The sequence below is a fragment of the Hylobates moloch genome, unplaced genomic scaffold (assembly GCF_009828535.3).
Source record: "Hylobates moloch isolate HMO894 unplaced genomic scaffold, HMol_V3 SCAFFOLD_12, whole genome shotgun sequence".
NCBI lineage: Eukaryota > Metazoa > Chordata > Mammalia > Primates > Hylobatidae > Hylobates > Hylobates moloch.
The window spans coordinates 89,151,245-89,171,063 of NW_026652287.1; the positions used below are offsets into that span (position 1 = coordinate 89,151,245).

The window sequence follows — 19,819 nt, forward strand, 5'->3', positions numbered from 1 at the left end:
GTGTTAGCTACCACGCCCAGCCCTGACACACGTACATTTTTAACTTGAGGTTTTCAATGCCTCAATTTGAAACTGTGATGAGAGCTGAGAATCTCTTCAATGTCCAGTGCTTGGTACTCTCTGAAATCAACCCTCAAGGTAAACTGAGTTTGAAATTTTGTATGGTCACTTTGGGGTATGAGTGACCCCTTAAAGCCTACCTCTGGTTAAATATTTGCCTCACAGAAGAGTCAGAGCCTGACATTTCTGAGAGTTTTTTGAAGCTTAAAATTCCTCAAGGCCATCTTAGACTTTTGAGACTCCTCTGGTCCTAGAATTACTTCTACATGTCCCATTTTGGCAGACGTAAATCATCAGCAGATGATCTAAATGTTCTAATCTCGATTCTAAGCTACCATTTCTCGGCCAAGCAGCCATCTATCCTCCCTTAAAACATCTCCAGGAACGAGCTACACTCTATCTCTAAAGGAGGCCCGTTTTGCTTTCAGATAGTACTCATTGCTTGAAAGTCTTCATTAGTTGTCTCTACCCTCCCTTTGCCTTCTGGAGTAAAATAAAAAATGTTGGCCGGGTGCAGTGGCCCACACCTCTAATCCCAGCACTTTGGGAGGCCCAGGCGGGAGGACCACCTGAGGTCTGGAGTTCGAGACCTGCCTGACCAACATGGGGAAATCCCGTCTCTACTGAAAATACAAAATTAGCCAGGTGTGGTGGTGCATGCCTGTAATCCCAGCTATCAGGAGGCTGAGGTAGGAGAATCGCTTGAACTTGCGAGATGGAGGTTGCGATAAGCCGAGATCACGCCATTGTATTCCAACCTGGACAACAAGAATGAAACTCCATCTTAAAAAAAAAAAAAAAAAGTCCAGAGTTTCAATATGGCAGCCTTTCAAATACCTAGGTCAGCAGCTGTTTCCTACAGAGGCTTCTGATGGCTGAGCAGGTGGGTCTCCTGTGTCCACCATTCCAAGCTGAGGGATGTAACTTACTTCCTTATACCTAAGTGGCCATGTTCTATGTGCTTCCACCATCCTGGTCCATTTATGAGCTCATGTGTGACCTATGAGGAAACCCAGCACAAGTGTTTGTCTTACTAAGGACAGTTCATCAATGAGATTCTTTCTCTCAGCACTTTTGTCTGGAAACATGGGAAAAGGTCAATTAGTAACATGAACAAAGCAGAGACACAAAACGAAAAATAGCCAAGTCATGTTAATGTTAATGATGGAGCACTAGAATAGGAGTCCTGTGACTGGAGGTACAGTATAGTAACCAGCTTACCTATAATTTCAATAGGTTCTATCAATAATTTTGAATGATTTCCTGCACTAGATCTCAGCTCTAGGCTCAGTTAGACCCAGCTACAACATGATTCATCTTCCTTCCAACTAACTTGACTGTGAGCTCTTCCTGGGTTGCCACAATCGAGAGTCTTGCCTTTATTTTCACATATATCCTTCTAAAAATTCCTGCATTACCTAAAATAAACCAGATGAGTCCCTAATCCAGGAACCCACAAGAAACTAACTAATAGTTCTTACATTCTCTAAGTGTTCTCTTCTCCAGGTAAAGATCTCCAAACTTTCAAACCACTTCTTCATCTTGTCTACCTCCTACTCTCTCCCACCACCCCCTCTAAGTTTCTGACTCCTACCTCCTCACCCCTAGTATTCGCCATCGCCAATGAAGTAGATCAGTGGCAACCCATGGTGAGCACTGTGCTCTGCCTCCTCCAGCATATATAGAACACCTTTATGATAACAAACATAAAATGTTTACCATCAAATGGATACCTTTCCATGTTTTGAATGATCAAACATTTTTCTACCTGATCAACCCCATGGAACATAAGGATTGTCAGAACCAAACTTGTAAAAAATGAACTAACATGGTTAAAGAAAAATGAACTAACATGGTTGATGGAAGGAAATGCTCTCGAAGGAAATATGAAAATATGATATAGTCCCCTATTGATCTCCTGACTAGCCTTCTTCATTGGATGAGATAATAACAAATATGGGCTCTCATTTCAAGTTACTCAGGTAGTAGTGGGAAAAGAAGTAAAATAAAATCCTGGCCAGGTGTGGTGGCTCATGCCTGTAATCCCAGCACTTTGGGAGGCAGAGGTGGGTGGATCACCTGAGGTCAGGAGTTCAAGACCAGCCTGGCCAACGTGGTGAAAATCTGTCTCTACTAAAAATACAAAAATTAGCCGGGCATGGGTGGCATACACCTGTAATCCTAAACTCCAGATAATACGTTTAAATTTAATATCTGAAAAAATGTAAATGTTCTTTTGTGTAGCTAGTTTTTGGCTGCAAGTAATAAAAAAAAAATAGTTGCTTAAGCCATAAGGATATTATTTAATGAGGTATCTAAAAATGAGTGCAGGGCTAGGGGCGGTGGCTCACACCTGTAATCCCGCACGGTGGGAGGCCGAGGTGGGAGGATGGCTTGAGTCTAGGAGTTTGAGACCAGCATGGGCAACATGGTGAGACCCTATCTCTACAAAAAATGTTTAAAATTAGCCAGGTATGGTGTCACGCATCAGTAGTCCCAGATACTTGGGAGGCTGAGATGGGAGGAATCCTTGACTGAGCCCAAGAATTTGAGGGTGTCGTGAGATACGATTGTGCCACTGCACTCCAGCCTGGGCGACAGAGTGAGATCCTATCCCTTAAAAAAAAAAAAAAAAAAAAAAGTGCAAGTTTTGAGTGTTTTTTTTTTGTTGTTGTTGTTGTTGTTTTCTTCACTGGAGGTTAGAATTCTGCTTGGCATTTTCATGTAACTATGTTCAAGACTGAAAGTCCTGGAAATCCTGAGGCACCAGCAGACTTCCCCCCACATCTCATTAGAGAAGGCAGAGACACATGGCCAAGCTGAGTTGCAAAGGAGGCAGGGAAGTGAGTGTCTGGCAAAGGGAAGTAGGATTGTCATGACCAGGCAAAGTGTCTGTTTCAGTGTTTAGAATCTTTAAAAGTAGAGTTTCATTTTATTACAAAAGTTAATATATACTTTTTAGAGAAAGTTTGGAAAACAGAAGGGAAAGTTTCCCTAATGCTGCTATTCAAAGCTGCTCGATACACCCTTTGAATACTGTTCTAATCATATTGCACAAAGAGTGTGATCTTTTCTTTCTTCTTTTCCACTTGATATATGATTAACTTAAGGCCCTATGGTTTTGGAAAGATGTTTTCCATTTTGAAATAAAACATAAACTAAAGGAGGCAGCATACAGCAGTGGCGAGAGGACTGGTTTGAGAATAAAGAGATGGTGCTTGTTGTCTGCGTTCTGGCACCAATCCATCACTGTATCTCCATTTCCTCAAAATAAATAAGTATGTTTTCTTAGGTCTCCTATTCCCGGGTCTGCAAGAGCATGAGAGCTGTGCCTTTGAGACACACAAGTCACCCTGTTCAGATACTGGTTCAACAAAGCAGGTCAGGGCCATGAAGACAAGCAGAACAGGTAAACTGGAGGTTATCGCCATGGGAAACTATATGCCCGATATGTAATAATATAATATATAATATGTGATATATAAGATAATACCAGGTCTTCCAATTTTTCAAGAGAAACCAGAAATCTAGGCTGGGCACAGTGGCTCACACCTGTAATCCCAGAACTTTGGGAGGTGGAGACGATAGGATCACCTGAGGTCAGGAGTTCAAGACCAGCCTGGCCAACATGCCAAAACCCCATCTCTACTAAAAAATACAAAAATTAGCCGGGCGTGGTGGTGGGCTCCTGTGGTCCCAGCTACTCGAGAAGCTGAGGCAGGGAGAATTGCTTGAACCTGGGAGGTGGAGGTTGCGGTGAGCAGAGATCATGCCACTATACTCCAGCATGGGTGACAGAGTGAGACTCCGTCTCAAAAAAAAAAAAAAAAAAGAAACCAGAAATCTAGATTTTCACTTGATATTGATTTTTCTTTTTTTTTTTTGGGGGGGGGTGTATGTTGGGAGGTGGGCGGATGGAGTCTCATTCTATTGCCCAGGCTGAAATACAGTGGCACCATCTCGGCTCACTGCAGCCTCCGCTTCCAGGGTTCAAGCGATTCTTCTGCCTCAGCCTCCCAAGTAGCTGGGATTATAGGCGCCTGACACCATGCTCAGCTAATTTTTTTTTCTATTTTTAGTAGAGACGGGGGTTTCACCATGTTGGCCAGGCTGGTCTCAAACTCCTGACCTTGAGTGATCCATGGGCCTCAGCCTCCCAAAGTACTGGGATAAACAGGCATCAGCCACCACGCCCAGCCATTCACTTGATATTGATATTTAAATATTGGCACCTAATTTGAAAACCAAAACAAATCACTGCAGAGGCCAAACAAAACATGTCTATTGGTTGTCAGTTTGTAACTTCAGCTAACTCAGGAGCCAACTCGATCAACACTGGAGAAATGATGCACAAAAAGGGGTTAAGAAGAACTGCTTATAAGACATTTTGACTATGCAGCAACTTAATTGTTACAACGAGGCTAAAACACCAAATGATTGCACTAATGGTGAATAAACATAGCCTAAGATTTATTATTATTATTATTATTATACTTTAAGTTCTGGGATACATGTGCAGAACGTGCAGGTCTGTCACATAGGTATACATGTGACATGGTGGTTTGCTACACCTATCAACCCATAATCTACATTAGGTATTTCTGCTAATGCTATCCCTCCCCTAGCCCCCCACTCCCCGACAGGCCCCAGTGTATGATGTTCCCCTCCCTGTGCCCATATGTTCTCACTGTTCAACTCCCACTTATGAGTGAGAACATGCGGTGTTTGGTTTTCTGTTCCCTGTGTTAGTTTGCTGAGAATGATGGTTTCCAGCTTCATCCATGCCCCTCCAAAGACATGAACTCATCCTTTTTTAGGGCTGCATAGTATTCCATGGTGTATATGTGCCACATTTTCTTTAGCCAGTCTAACATTGATGGGCATTTGGGTTGGTTCCAAGTCTTTGCTACTGTGAATAGTGCTGCAATAAACATACGTGTACATGTATCTTTATAGTAGAATGAATTATAATCCTGTGGGTATATACCCAGTAACGGGATGGCTGGGCCAAATGGTATTTCTAGTTCTAGATACTTGAGGAATCGCCACAGTGTCTTCCACAATGGCTGAACTAATTTACACTCCCACCAACAGTGTAAAAGCATTCCTATTTCTCCACATCCTCTCCAGCATCTGTTGTTTCCTGACTTTTTTTTTTTTTTTTTTTGAGACGGAGTCTTGCTCTGTCGCCCAGGCTGGAGTGCAGTGGCATGATCTCGGCTCACTGCAAGCTACGCCTCCTGGGTTCACACCATTCGCCCGCCTCAGCCTCCCAAGTAGCTGGGACTACAGGTGCCCGCCACCACACCCGGCTAATTTTTTGTATTTTTTTTTTTTCTTTTTTTTTTTTTTTGAGACAGAATCTCACTGTCGCCCAGGCTGGAGTGCAGTGGTGCGATCTCGGCTCACTGCAGGCTCCGCCCCCTGGGGTTCACGCCATTCTCCTGCCTCAGCCTCCCGAGTAGCTGGGACTACAGGCGCCCGCCACCTGGCTCGGCTAATTTTTTGTATTTTTAGTAGAGACGGGGTTTCACTGTGTTAGCCAGGATGGTCTCGATCTCCTGACCTCGTGATCCACCCGCTTCGGCCTCCCAAAGTGCTGGGATTACAGGCGTGAGCCACTGCGCCCGGCCAATTTTTTGTATTTTTTAATAGAGATGGGGTTTCACCATATTAGCCAGGATGGTCTCGATCTCCTGACCTCATAATCTGCCCGCCTCAGCCTCCCAGAGTGCTAGGATTACAGGCGTGAGCCACCGCACCTGGCCTGTTTCCTGACTTTTTAATGATCGCCATTCTAACTGGTGTGAGATGGTATCTTATCGTGGTTTTGATTCGCATTTCTCTAATGACTAGTGATGATGAGCTTTTTTTCATATGTTTGTTGGCTGCATAAATGTCTTCTTTTGAAAAGTGTCTGTTCATGTCCTTTGCCCACTTTTTGAAGGTTTTGTTTGTTTTTTTCTTGAAAATTTGTTTAAGTTCCTCATAGATTCTGGATATTAGCCCTTTGTCAGATGAGTAGATAGCAAAAACTTTCTCCCATTCTGTAGGTTGCCTGTTCACTCTGATAGTAGTTTCTTTTGCTGTGCAGAAGCTCTTTAGTTTAATTAGACCCCATTTGTCAATTTTGACTTTTGTTGCAATTGCTTTTGGTGTTTTAGTCATGAAGTCTTTGCCCATGCCTATGTCCTGAATGGTATTGCCTAGGTTTTCTTCTATGGTTTTTAATGGTTTTAAGTCTTATGTTTAAATCTTTAATCCATCTTGAGTTAATTTTTGTATAAGATGTAAGGAAGGGGTCCAGTTTCAGTTTTCTGCATATGGCTAGCCAGTTTTCCCAACAAGATTTACTAAACAGGGAATCGTTTCCCCATGACTTGTTTTTGTCAGGTTTATCAAAGATCAGATGGTTGTAGATGCGTGGTGTTATTTCTGAGGGCTCTGTTCTGTTCCATTGGTTTATATATCTGTTTTGGTACCAGTACCATGCTGTTTTGGTTACTGTAGCCTTGTAAAATATAAAATAGATAGACCGCTAGCCAGACTAATAAAGAAGAAAAGAGAGAAGAATCAAATAGACACAATAAAAAATGATAAAGGGGAGCTCACCACTGATCCCACAGAAACACAAACTACCATCAGAGAATACTATAAACACCTCTGTGCAAATAAACTAGAAAATCTAGAAGAAATGGATAAATTCCCGGACACATACACCCACCCGAGATTAAACAACGAAGAAGTCGAATACCTGAATGGACCAATAACAAGTTCTGAAATTGAGGCAGTAATTAATAGCCTACCAACCAAGAAAAGCCAAGGAGCAGACAGATTCACAGCTGAATTCCACCTAAGGCACAAAGAGGAGCTGGTACCATTCCTTCTAACACTATTCCAAACAATAGAAAAAGAGGGACTCCTCCCTATCTCATTTTATGAGGCCAACATCATCCTAATACCAAAACCGGGCAGAGACACAACAAAAAAAGAAAATTTCAGGCCAATGGCCCTGATGAACATCGATGCGAAAATCCTCAATCAAATACTGGCAAACCGAATCCAGCAGCACATCAAAAAGCTTATCCACCACGATCAAGTCCGCTTCATCCCTGGGATGCAAGGCTGGCTCAACATACGCAAATCAATAAACATAATCCATCACATAAACAGAACCAGTGACAAAAACCACATGATTATCTCAATAGATGCAGAAAAGGCCTTTGATAAAATTCAACACCCCTTCATGCTAAAAACAATAAACTAAGTATTGATGGAACGTCTCTCAAAATAATAAGAGATATTTATGACAAACCCACAGCCAATATCATACTGAACGGGCAAAAGCTGGAAGCATTCCCTTTGAAAACCGGCACAAGGCCCAGAGCGGTGGCTCATGCCTGTAATCCCAGCACTTTGGGAGGCCGAGGCAGGCGGATCACGGGGTCAGGAGATCGAGACCATCCTGGCTAACACAGTGAAACCCCGTCTCTACTAAAAATACAAAAAATTAGCCGGGCATGGTGGCGGGCGCCTGTAGTCCCAGCTACTTGGGAGGCTGAGGCAGGAGAATGGCGTGAACCTGAGAGGCGGAGCTTGCAGTGAGCCGAGATCACGCCACTGCACTCCAGCCTGGGCAACAGAGTGAGACTCCGTCTCAAAAAAAAAAAAAAAAGAAAACTGGCACTAGACAAGGATCCCTCTCTCACCATTCCTATTCAACATAGTACTGGAAGTTCTGGCCAAGGCAATCAGTCAAGAGAAGGAAATAAAGCGTATTCAAATAGGAAGAGAAGTCAAATTGTCTCTGTTTGCAGATGACATGATTGTATATTTAGAAAACCCCACTGTCTCAGCCCCAAATCTCCTTAAGCTGACAGGCATCTTTAGCAAAGTCTTAGGATATGAAATCAATGTGCAAAAATCACAAGCATTCCTATACACCAATAATAGACAAACAGAGAGCCAAATCATGAGTGAACTCCCATTCACAATTGCTATAAAGATAATTGAATAGCTAGGAATACAACTTACAAGGGATGTGAAGGATTTCTTCAAGGAGAACTACAAAGCACTGCTCAAGGAAATAAGGGAGGACATAAACAAATGGAAAAACATTCTATGCTTGTGGATAGGAAGAATCAATATCGTGACAATGGCCATGCTGCCTAACGTAATTTATAGATTCAATGCTATTCCCATCAAGCTACCATTGGCTTTCTTCACAGAATTAGAAAAACTATTTTGAATTTCATATGGAACCAAAAAACGCCCATATAGCCAAGACAATCCTAAGCAAAAAGAACAAAGCTGGAGGCATCACGCTGCCTAGAATTTTATCATCTCTGGTTGTTTTATATGCACATTATAATTACTTCCCATTGCTGATTCCAAAAATGAAATGCCCTTAGGAATGGGCTGAGCTTTGATGTGCTCTCTTGAATAAGTTTGTACTGGATTGGAAGCTACTAAATCAGGACCCTCCTAGGCCTCAAGTCCTTTCAAATGTATTTTTCAGGATCACATATGATTCAAAATCAAGTCCTGTGTCTTTTGCCTTCATCACTCAGTTTAAGGTGAAAATAATGACAGTCTTAGACAGATGTTCTCGTGAGTAAGAACTGCGACCTCAAGCAGTTGATTCTTTTCCTCCCACCTCAATGTTGCATCTTTAATCTCTCCTTTTCAGAGAAGGAATAATCAGCATCACCAGTTGTGAGACTCTCCGACTCTCGCTTGCTGAAAGCGGTGAAGAAGGGGGATTTAAGAACTTTAAACTTTTCTGTGATTTTTGCCTTTGACACAGTTGTTATTAGTGTTCCGAAAAAGCAACACCCCCTTGCAAGAACATCAGGTTTCTAACTGATTTATCTTCTCACAGACCTTGATATTCAATCCAGGTGTGGAAATAAATAGTATAGCCCTGGGGTTCTATCCTCTAGGCTTGGAAAGGCTTCAGTGGAATTCTATAGCAAAAGGCCCAGGCACTTCCCCTGACTTTGTCTTTGTTCTGCTAACTTTTTATCTCTGAAAAGCAAAGGGATTTCCTCTGGGGATTAAGCAGGGGAAATAACCTAAGGTAGTGATAGTGTTTCATCAGAATTAAGAGATGCAAATCTCAGCAAGAAGTCCTTGTCCACAACCTTGGACTGTTCCCCCTCCGTATCTGGCATCGAGCTTCACAAATCCTTGCCCTGCTGAGCTTTCTTATTCTTCTTTCTCCTGGCCACAGAGGTATCTTGGGTAAACAGTAGTCGTTTCTTAAGTAAGGGTGTCTCATCTCAAAGTGATCCCTGCTGGCATTATTTTTTTCTTTTTCTTTCTTTCTTTTTTTTTTTTTTTTGTAGTTTTCAAAAGTTTTTAATGTAGGCCAGGCGCAGTGGCTCACACCTGTAATCCCAGCACTTTGGGAGGCCAAGTCAGGTGGATCACTTGAGGTGAGGAGTTTGAGACCAGCCTGGCCAACATGATAAAACCCTGTTTCTACTAAAAACACAAAAATTAGCTGGGCATGGTGGGTGCCTGTAATCCCAGTGATTCGGGAGGCTGAGGCAGAAGAATCTGCTTGAACCCAGGAGGTGGAAGTTGCAGTGAGCCGAGATCGCGCCAATGCACTCCAGCCTGGGCGACAGAGAAAGACTCCGTCTCAAAAAAAAAAAAAAACAAAAAAGTTTTTAATGTACTAAAAGCATTCTGAAATAAATACTTAAAAAATCCATAGATGCTCTCTCATCCTGCCATGTCTTGGTTTCGAGTTGATGAAAGGATCAGAGAGAGAGAAACACATGATCCAACCTTCCTTCCTTCCTTCCTTCCTTCCTTCCTTCCTTCCTTCCTTCCTTCCTCCCTCCCTCCCTTCCTTCCTTCCTCCTTCCCTCCCTCCCTCCCTCCCTCCCTTCTTTGTCTCACTCACTCTTGTCACCCAGGCTGGAGTGCAAGTGGCATGATATTGGCTCACTGCAGCCTCCGCCTCCTGGATTCAAGACATTTTCCTGCCTCAGCCTCCCCAGTAGCTGGGATTACAGGCACCCGCCACTACTCCCAGCTAATTTTTGTACTTTTAGTAGAGACCTGGTTTCGCCATGTTGGCCAGGCTGGTCTCAAATTCCTTACCTCACGTGATCCACCTGCCCCAGCCTCCCAAAGTGCTGGGATTACAGGTGGGAGGCACCATGCCTGGTCTTTTTTCTTCCTTTTTTAAAATTTAGAAACAGGGTCTCACTATGTCACCCAGGTTGGAGTGCACTGGTGCAATAATAGCTCTCTGCAGACTCGAACTCCTGGGCTCAAGCAATCCTCCCACCTCGGCCTTCCAAGTAGCTAAGACTACAGGAATGCACCACCACTCCCAATTAATTTTTAAACTTTTGTGGAGATGGAGTCTCACTATGCTGCCCAGGCTGGTCTCCAACTCCTGGCCTTACGTGATCCGCCCATCTCAGCCTCCCAAAATGCTGGGATAACAGATGTGAGCCACTATGCCCAGCCTGTTTTTATTCTAAAATACTCTTTACTACATGTTGGGGTTTCCTTTCTCACACAGACGTTCAGTGAAGTTTAAGTTTTCTTTTTCATATTTTCTGTGTGATTGAGCATTTTTATTTTGTTATTTCCATTTTTATGATATACTTTCTGCATATTTGGCATATAGAGTTTTGACTAACCCTTACATTGTATGGTTCAGAATATGACCAAGCTTTGTTTAAGATACCCTTGGCCAAAAAAGTGAATTTTTTTTTACTTCCATGCAGTTTTTTACATATATGTTAAGTCTGCCTTATTAACTTTGTATCATGTGAACTAAATTCTACTTTTGAAATGTTGATATTCCCAATTATGTGTTGCATTTCTGCCATTTATTTATTTATTTGTTTATTTATTTATTTTTTCTTTTCAGACGGAGTCTTGCTTTGTCGCCCAGGCTGGAGTGCAGTGGCACGATCTCGGCTCACTGCAACCTCCGCCTCCCAGGCTCAAACAATTCTCCTGCCTCAGCCTCCCAGGTAGCTGGGATTACAGGCGCCCATCATCACGCCCGGCTAATTTTTTGTATTTTTAGTAGAGATGGGGTTTCACCATGTTGGCCAGGCTGGTCTTGAACTCCTGACCTCAAGTGATCCGCCCACCTCGGCCTCACAAAGTGCTGAGCTTACAGGTGTGAGCCACCATGACCAGCCAATTTTTTCTATTCATGTATTTTTTGCTTTATAAGTTTACAGTTTTTAGGTTATCAAGTTATTTCTCCTATTGCTTTTGTTGTAAATCTATTTTATAATGTGAAGAATCTCAAATCAAATGTTTATTTTTAGTAGGAACACGTTTGAGATTTGACTCCAAAGAAAAGGCAACTAATGTACCTTGCAAAGAAAAAAGTAATTGTGCACATACCCCTGCCACCCATGCTTCCCATTAACCTCTGCCTCTTGGCAAGCCATTGACCTATTTTCCTAGTAAGCTCAGGCTGCAACTGTGTTACGTGGCTAAGTCACAGTTGGGGCTTATGGAGGACAACCTGGCAATTACATTGTGTTCCTAGATTCACTGTACATTCATAAATCCTCTGGTGCATGAAGTCTAAAACCTCGTGACTTGCTAAGGCAAAGAGTTGTATAAGCCATCAAGGAAAATGATGCATATCAATTATATAATTTCACTTAAAAATCTACTAGAGACCTACCTGTTTTTATTATTAAATTTGCTCATAGATTGATCAGATTTGTCAATAACCCTCAAATAGTAGAATAACTGGTTTTTTTTTCTCTCAGCAGCCAAATATTTCTACCCAGGAACAGATGGTTTATCTTCCAATCCTCTTAGGTGCATAGAATTCATGGGACTAACAGCCTCCAAGTTTGCTCTACACATAAATGAAATGTTAAGTGAGGGTCTGTACTATCTTGTCTTTAGAGAAAAGACAGTAAGCAGATAATACCTGTTCTCCAAATGGTCAAAGGGCAAAAATAGTTTGAGTTCCAGGCAAGCCTTTTTCTTAATGACATTTACTTGATTCACTTTCCAAGCCCTTCCCCCACTTCTGGTTTTTGCCTCACTTTTGTTTAGGATAATTATGACATTAGTATTCTAAGGCTGAATTCCTCAGGAGTTGCTCAATTGCCAGCATTTGGCCAGAACTTTGAGGTTTTCTACGTATGAAAGGCTAATTTCTTTTATATAATCATTCTTTTTGTTAAATTTTTAAAAATGCAACATTCGCTTTGAATTAAATATCACACATTTATTCACTACCACTTAGTAACAGTCCCTGTATCTGATTTCAGTAGTTACAGTTGAAATCATACTTTTTGGAAATGCAGTCCAGAGAAACAAAATGATTTATTAATAACAAAAATAGCCGGGTGCGGTGGCTCACGCCTGTAATCCCAGCACTTTGGGAGGCCAAGGCAGGTGGATCACGAGGTCAAGAGATCAAGACCATCCTGGCCAACATGGTGAAACCCCGTCTCTACTAAATATACAAAAAATTAGCTGGGCGTTGTAGCGAGTGCCTGTAGTCCCAGCTACTCGGGAGGCCGAGGCAGGAGAATGGCGTGAACCCGGGAGGCAGAGCTTGCAATGAGCCGAGATCGCGCCACTGCACTCCAGCCTAGGCGACAGAGCGACACTCCGTCTCAAAAAAAAAAAAAAAGAAAGAAAGAAAATAATAATAATAACAACAATAATAGCCACCATTTATTGATCACTTACTCCGTGACAGCTACCATGCTAATCATTTCACAAATGCAGTTCACATTATTATTTTTACCTTTTATGGTTAAGGAAACTAAGCTTTGTGAATACCTTCCCTGACAGTCGCACTATTAGAAAATGGCATAGCCAGAATTTGCATCAAGTTTTTCTGGCTTATAAGACCGTCTACGTAACTGCTGAGCTATCTAACAAATGGCAGGTTATAGTAGTGCCCACTTAGCCCCAAATATCGAGCGTCTAAATGTTTGCCTATCCTATTTCTTCCAGCCCACCCGCCCTAGTTTTAACTGCTTTTGGCTTTAAGTGAAGCATAGAGCAATGTTTTAGAAAGAAACACTTCAATAAATGAAAATAAAAAATACTCATTTATTCAAGAACGAATTGTTGAGCTCCTCCTATGAGCCAGACGACGCACTAGGTGGAGAATCTAAAGATGACAACGCCTGCCTTTTGGGTAGGTTAAGTCATAGTGGAAGAGGCAGAGCTGCAACTGTATTGCAATCTCTGTTGTACCAGAGATAAGCACAGAATGCTGAGGAAGCACAACAGAAAAAGAATGAAGGGATATGCAAGCTGCCTTTCAAAGGATGAATAGGGGTTTTCCAGGAAGAGAAGAGTTATGTAGGGTGACAGGGAAAAAGCATGCTCAATGTAAGTGGAACTGGGAAGGGAGCGGTGCTTCATCACATAATGGTGAAAAGTTCAGCAGGGCTGAGGAAAAGATGCATGATTGTGGGGGAAGGGATAAAGAATGTAGAAAAGGAGACATACTCAGAAAATAACCTCAAAAAGGTAAGGATTGAGGACAGATGGTGGCAGTCTTAGAACACTATGTGAAAGACTTGGATATCTACAGTGTTAACTAGGCAGAGGCCAGACAGGTAATGTTTAGCAGTGGAGGGGGATGGAGACAATATGGAGTAGTGTATGTTCGCTCCACCCTGCCCTAGTTCATTGCTGCCATGGAGGAATACAGGCCCAATAGTTGCAGATCTTCTGATTTCCTAAGACAAGCCAGAGACCTAATGTAGTTAATATAAAATTTCCAACTTTTAAATGTCAGTAGGTAAATAAAAATTATTTTTTAAAAACTATGAGCCAAGCAAAACAGCTCAGCAGCTGGATTTGTGTTCACCCCACAGGCAAGCTTGTGGCTTGCTGTCTCTGGAAGCAATGAGTAGCACAAGTTTGTATTAAAATTCCAAAGCCTTAGTAAAGGACCCAGAGGTCCTATCAACTAAATAATCATATATTGTTAGAAAGGTAAAGCCTATCAATTTACCTTCTTTCCATATAGTAGTTTTTAAGTATACTCCATAATTATTGAATAAACAAAATCTTACCTGAAATTATTTTCACATATTCCACTAAAGTTCACTAATTGAACTTTCTATTTTCTTCTGTACTATTTAAAGAAACTAATCTTCACGATTAAAATAAGAAATAATCTATTTGTAAATGAGATACAAACTAACCTTTGTTTTGTTAAAATAATTAATTGGGAGCCCATTACACTGAGGCAGCTCTAGCACCCAGAGTTCCTATGTAAGCAAACTGAAACCTAACTCAGAGTAAGTGGTCACATCCTAGGAAGACCATATTTAACAAATCAGAACCCACCAACTAATCTCCAACTAGAGACTTTAAGGCTGCTGTTCCACTTTAACCAATCCAGATATTTTCTGTCTTGCTTCTTCAAACACCTTATAAAAGTTTTCCCCTTGCACTCCCTTCAGGGGAGCCCAAACGGCTTGCAGTTTGGCAATGTCTGATTCATGAGTCACTGTTGCTCAAATAAACTTTAAAAAAAATTAATGTGCCTCTGCTTAATAGATACATCAAGCAAATGAGAAGTTACCTTTTTTAAAAAAGTCTGTAAAACCTTTAACATCTACTATAATAACTTGTATAAGTCCAAGAGAAATATTTATGTGCAAGAAAATAATCCTATCTGTAGCAGCTAGGAAGACAGACACAGAGAAGTCCTATTATATTCTACTTGGTTGAGCCATACTCACTAAGAAGGAAGTGATAGTATCAGATGATGTGGCTGAAGATTAATATGGCTCCTTTGGTGTTTTTCCCCTATCACTGATATCCTGAGGACTCACTCCTGCTCAGCCACTCACATCAAATTTAGTTTCTTGAAATAGGCTGCTGAGGCATTCTGCTCAGGAATTAATCTTAGCTGAGAAGCCGCTTCAGGGGTGGAGGAGGAAAAAAATCTGCAACTTATTGTTGTCCTATATTCACACAATATACGCTGTGTGCCTACTACAAACTGGAAACCGTTCTCAGCTCTAAGATCCATCAATGCGGAGTTGCTTACCAGGGGAAGACATGTGTGAACCGATGTATGTGTCAGATGGTAATAAGTGCACTGGAGAAAATGAAGCCCGGTAAAGGGTCAGGGAGTGAATGGAGGGTCACTCGGGCAGTCAGGCAGGGCACCTCTGAACAGGTACCAGGTGAGCAAAGGTTGAATGTTTTAAGGCATTGATGCCTGAGGGCAGAAAGTTCTAGGCAGAGGAAATGTACAGATGCCCTCGGGTGGGAACACTGCTTCTTCAAAGGGTTGCAAAGAGGCCACTATGGCCAGAGGGTGGTGAGTGAGGATTATTCAAGGAGAAGGAAAGGGAAGTTTAAAGAGGAGAGGTTGCGTCTTGGCCTTTTACTCTGGAATGGGAAGCCCTGAAGTGTTCTGTGCTGAAGAGCCACGTGCTTTGATTCAGGTTTTTCAAGAACCACTGTGGCCTGCTGTGCAAGGGTGACATCAGGGAGACCAGTGAGGAGGTGCTACGGTTTGGATATGGTTGTTTGGCCCCACCAAGTCTCATGTTGAAATCTGCTCCCCACTGTTGGAGACGGGGCTTAAGGGGAGTTGTTTGGGTCATGGGGTTGGATCCCTCATGAATGGCTTGGTGCCCTCCTCGAAGTAGAGAGCGAGTTCTCAGTCCCTGTGAGAACTGATTGTTAAAAAGAACTTGGCACCACTCTCCCCCCTTTCCTTCCTCCTCTGTCACCATGTGCTGCTGGCTCTCCTTCACTTTCCACCATGAGTGAAAGCTGCTTGAAGCCCTCACTAGAAGCATCTGCACTATGCTCCTTGTGCAGTGTGCAGAACTATGAGCCAAATACATCTCTTTTCTTTATAAATTATCCAGCCTCAGGTATTCCTTTATAGCAACACAAAGAGAATAAGATAGGAGGCAACTGTAGTCTTCCAGCCAAGAGATTAGTGGCTTGGATCATGGTGGGAGATGAAGATGGTAAGAAGTGGTCAAGTGTTTTCTACATTCTGACAAAATGTCCTGAAGGAATGAACTGTGGGGTGTGAAGGAGAAGAATCAAAGAGGATTCCACGTCTTCAGTTTGAGCAACAGGAAGGAAAGCTGTCATTTTATTGACACATGCAAGTCCAGGAAAGAAGCTGCTAGTGACGCTGGTTGGGGTGGAGAGTTAGGGGTAGAGGGCAGAAGAATTGGTTTTGGACCTATTTAGAGATGCCTATTAGAGTTCCAAGTGGAGACGCTGATCAGGCAGCTGGATATTCAAGTTAGGAAAGGGATGGGCTGGAATCTGATGAAGATGAAGGAGATTCCTCAAATGCTAAAGATAAATAAATAAATAAAATAAAGAGGGGAGTTAGAAAATTGACTCTATTGAAAAAGTTTCAAGGCATCTGCATTTATATCATCACTATTTTTATATCACTTATAAAGTTCTGTGATGACTGTAAAAACTATGTGGCAACATCAAGTTCTAAGAAGTGGCTACAGGTGGTTCCTAAAGTGTGGACCTCAGGCCAAAAGCATCAGCATCACCTATGAGATTGTTAGAGATGCAAATGATTGGGCCCCACCTGACCCATGGAGTCAGCTCTGGAGATAGAGCCCAGGAAACTGTTTTGACAAGCTCTCCAGAAGATTCTCACACACATTAAAGACTGAGTGAGCTGGATGATAAGACGTTTAGTACTTCCGGGTTTTAATCATTTAAAAAGAAAAGGAACAACTTTTTCTTTTAAAGCAAAAATGTCTTTATTGTTTGAAGCATGAGAAAATAAAATTGATAGGACATTTCATTTCTTACTTAGCCTTCTCAATGGGGTTATAAAAATACAATGCCGCTTAGTTTTCGTAAGCTCTTGAAAATGTCCAGAAGCTCACACTTAGTATGATATTAAAAGGCACTTATAACACACAATAAGATACTTAGAAACCCACCTCATAGATACAATTGAAATTTCTTTGAGAAAAATTTCTAAATATAGAAATAAATAGGACGGCACTATTTCTTCTTTTCCAAAACACAGAACAGCATTTTCCCCATGTTACCTATACACACCATAAATGTGGACACCTCCTCCCATTTTTGTTCTTGATACAGGTTGATAATCAAGCTGAAATTAATTTGCTTGCTTTTCTTCAATTTAATCTCAATTTGGTTTAAAATAAAGCAAAATTCTTAATTTGTATCCAGGATCTTTTAGAATACCTGGCTCATTTTCATTTTGTTTTAAATCACAATTCATTAAATAGGAAGACGATGATGCAAAAATTTTAAAAAGTACTTAGTATTTAGCTGCCCAAATCACCCTAAGCAACAATATTTCTGAAGCATGTGTACATACATATGTGTATATTTTTAAATATCACTGTTGTATCACTCTGACCTTTTAGCATACTGAAAACACACTAACATAATTTTTGTGAACCATGGTCAGATACAACCCAAATCATTCAGCACATTCATCTGTGATAGAAAGATAGGTGAGTTTCATTTCCTTCAGGTTGGCCAATGGATAAACAAAGTATGCCATAAATTAAATAAAAAACCCACTGCCCTATGTTATATCTGGGCTATTTTTAATTAAAATAAGTATATTCTTGCTGTGGAAATTCTGTGGTCTGGGAATTTTTATTTGTTCATCTTTTCAAGGCATTAGTAAGAAAGGATAATTTTTATTTGGAACAGAAAGACATATAACTAGTCAGACCAGTAACTCATTATTGGCATATAGAATGCTATTTTGGAGGTAAGTGAATTATTTCACCCCATGACTGTCTGAATATGGTCAATCTGAAATGACTTAACAGTGAAATCCAGAGATCTGGTTACTTTCCTGGCAGGATTTGGCCTAGAAATGAAAATGGACGTCTAAAATAATATGGGGAAAATACAGAGTTGCTTGAATGCTTATTACTGTATTACTGTAATCATAAATGATAGTAATTTAAATTAGTCCTTCACATTGATTTGTGTGTTTAAATTAGTCTTTAGATATGCCTTTTCTGCCTTTTGTTCTGTTGCTCACCCTTTTAAGAAATGCCATGATAAATAGCACATGGTTGTGTTGCATGGAGTATCTTGCACTACCTTCCTGAGTATATGTACATTTGTTCATTTATTGTGCCTCTGCCCAGCAAATGAAAATGAATTTTTTATTCAGCTTTTCTGTTGGACAGCACTGAAAAGCTTTTGCTGATTTTCAAGGCAGTCTTTCAGCTTATCCTCTGTCAAAGTCAGTCGCTGCTCCAAGATTGAAACAGTCTGCAAAAAGGAGGACAAAATAATCAATGTCTGGTCCTCTGGTGGTGAGGATGACAAAGACAATCTCTGCATAGGAAATCCTTTTAAGAACTGGGATGCCCACCCTTCTACCAAGAAGTTGGCTCAAAAATGAGTCCTAGAACTTGCTTTGCTTCTGGGCCCAACCACAGGGCAAGGCATTATCAAGCAGTTGGAGAAAAGAAAAGAAAAAAAAAAACAAAACCCAAACTGATGTGTTTGAGAAAAAAAGCAGTAAAAGATTAGATCTCTTATGCCTGATCTTCTAAAGCACCAAAACCAGGGAAGAGGCCACACAGCGTTCTAAGTGGTGCCATAAGCTACACACTTCGTGGAGAAGGGGAGGGGGTGTGAAATTCCACATGCCAGCCAGATGCCACTGAAATGTCATCACTACTCATTCTGTCACAATCCAATCCATGGCAAACCATACCTATTGCACTGCAGATGGATGGCTAGATTGCTTTGAAAATATCCTAACAATCGCCTCCAGTGCCCTCACATAGAAGATGCTAATACTACCTCGTGGAGTTGTTAGGAGGACTGAATAAAATAATGCATGTAAAATGCTTACGCTAGTGTTGGACACACATGGTTTGAATAATCCTGTACTCACTTATTAGCTGAAGGAGTTAGAACACATCCAGAATATATATACAAACACATATACATATATATATTAAATGTTAACATATGTTTTATACATATGTTTTATACATATGTTAAACTTGGGGAATCTAATTTTTTGTGATATTGGCTACTCTGCCTTCATTCTTTTGTATCTTTTTTTTTAAATTTTTTATTATAAAATGAAACATAGATTATTCAGGAACCCACACAAGGTACATGTGTTATTTAATGGATTCTTATAAGAAATACATCCTCAAAACCATCACCCATAGCAAGAACTAGACTCTGCCAGCCACCAGAGGAGCCTTCCATGTGCCTACCACATGACCTTCTTGCCCGCCCTCTGTAACAGCCACTATCCTGACCTTTACAATGACTGCTTTCTTGTGTTTCTTTATGGTTTTATTTCTCAGATGTACATCCCTAGACACTATAATTTTCTTTCCCATGTCAAGAATTAATGTGTCACTTAAAGTCTCTCTTAATCTACAGGTACCCACCCTCTCCCTCTCTTTTCTTTACAATTTCTCTGTTGATAAGCTCAGGCCATTTGACAAGCTCAGAAACTGCACACTCAGGGTGCAGCTCAGCCTGTTCTTCCATCTTCTGTATATTCTCTAAGTTGGCTGTTGGATCCAAAGGCTTGATCAGGTTAGATGCCTTGGAAAGACTACAGGTGGTGGCCTATTCTCTGATTAGAAGGCAGATTAATAACATTTGGTCATTTCTCATGAATGTCATAGTGACTCAATGTCTATATCTATTAATTCCTGGAGACTGCAAATGATGATATTCTAATTCTATCATTAAAACATTTTGTTAGTTGGGATAACTAATAAGTAAGAGACAT

The 19,819-nt window shown here is 41.2% G+C and overlaps 1 protein-coding gene across 9 annotated transcripts in view; it reads right to left on the reverse strand.

The window, feature by feature from the left end:
* Window positions 1-503: 503 nt before the first annotated feature.
* POC1B (POC1 centriolar protein B) overlaps window positions 504-19,819 on the reverse strand; it is a 122,134-nt gene continuing 102,818 nt past the window's right edge. For 5 of the 9 annotated variants that reach the window (XR_009208857.1, XR_009208856.1, XR_009208859.1 and 2 more), the window contains one exon: window positions 18,192-18,321. Coding sequence is in view for 4 of the 9 variants with exons in the window: in XM_032170882.2 (XP_032026773.1) it covers window positions 18,217-18,321 (105 nt within the window). In the remaining 5 variants the exon portion in view is untranslated. Of the gene's footprint in view, window positions 1,061-16,419; window positions 18,322-19,819 lie in introns of those variants that run through there. The other 4 variants (XM_032170882.2, XM_032170883.2, XM_058424860.1 and 1 more) reach the window with 3 other exon arrangements.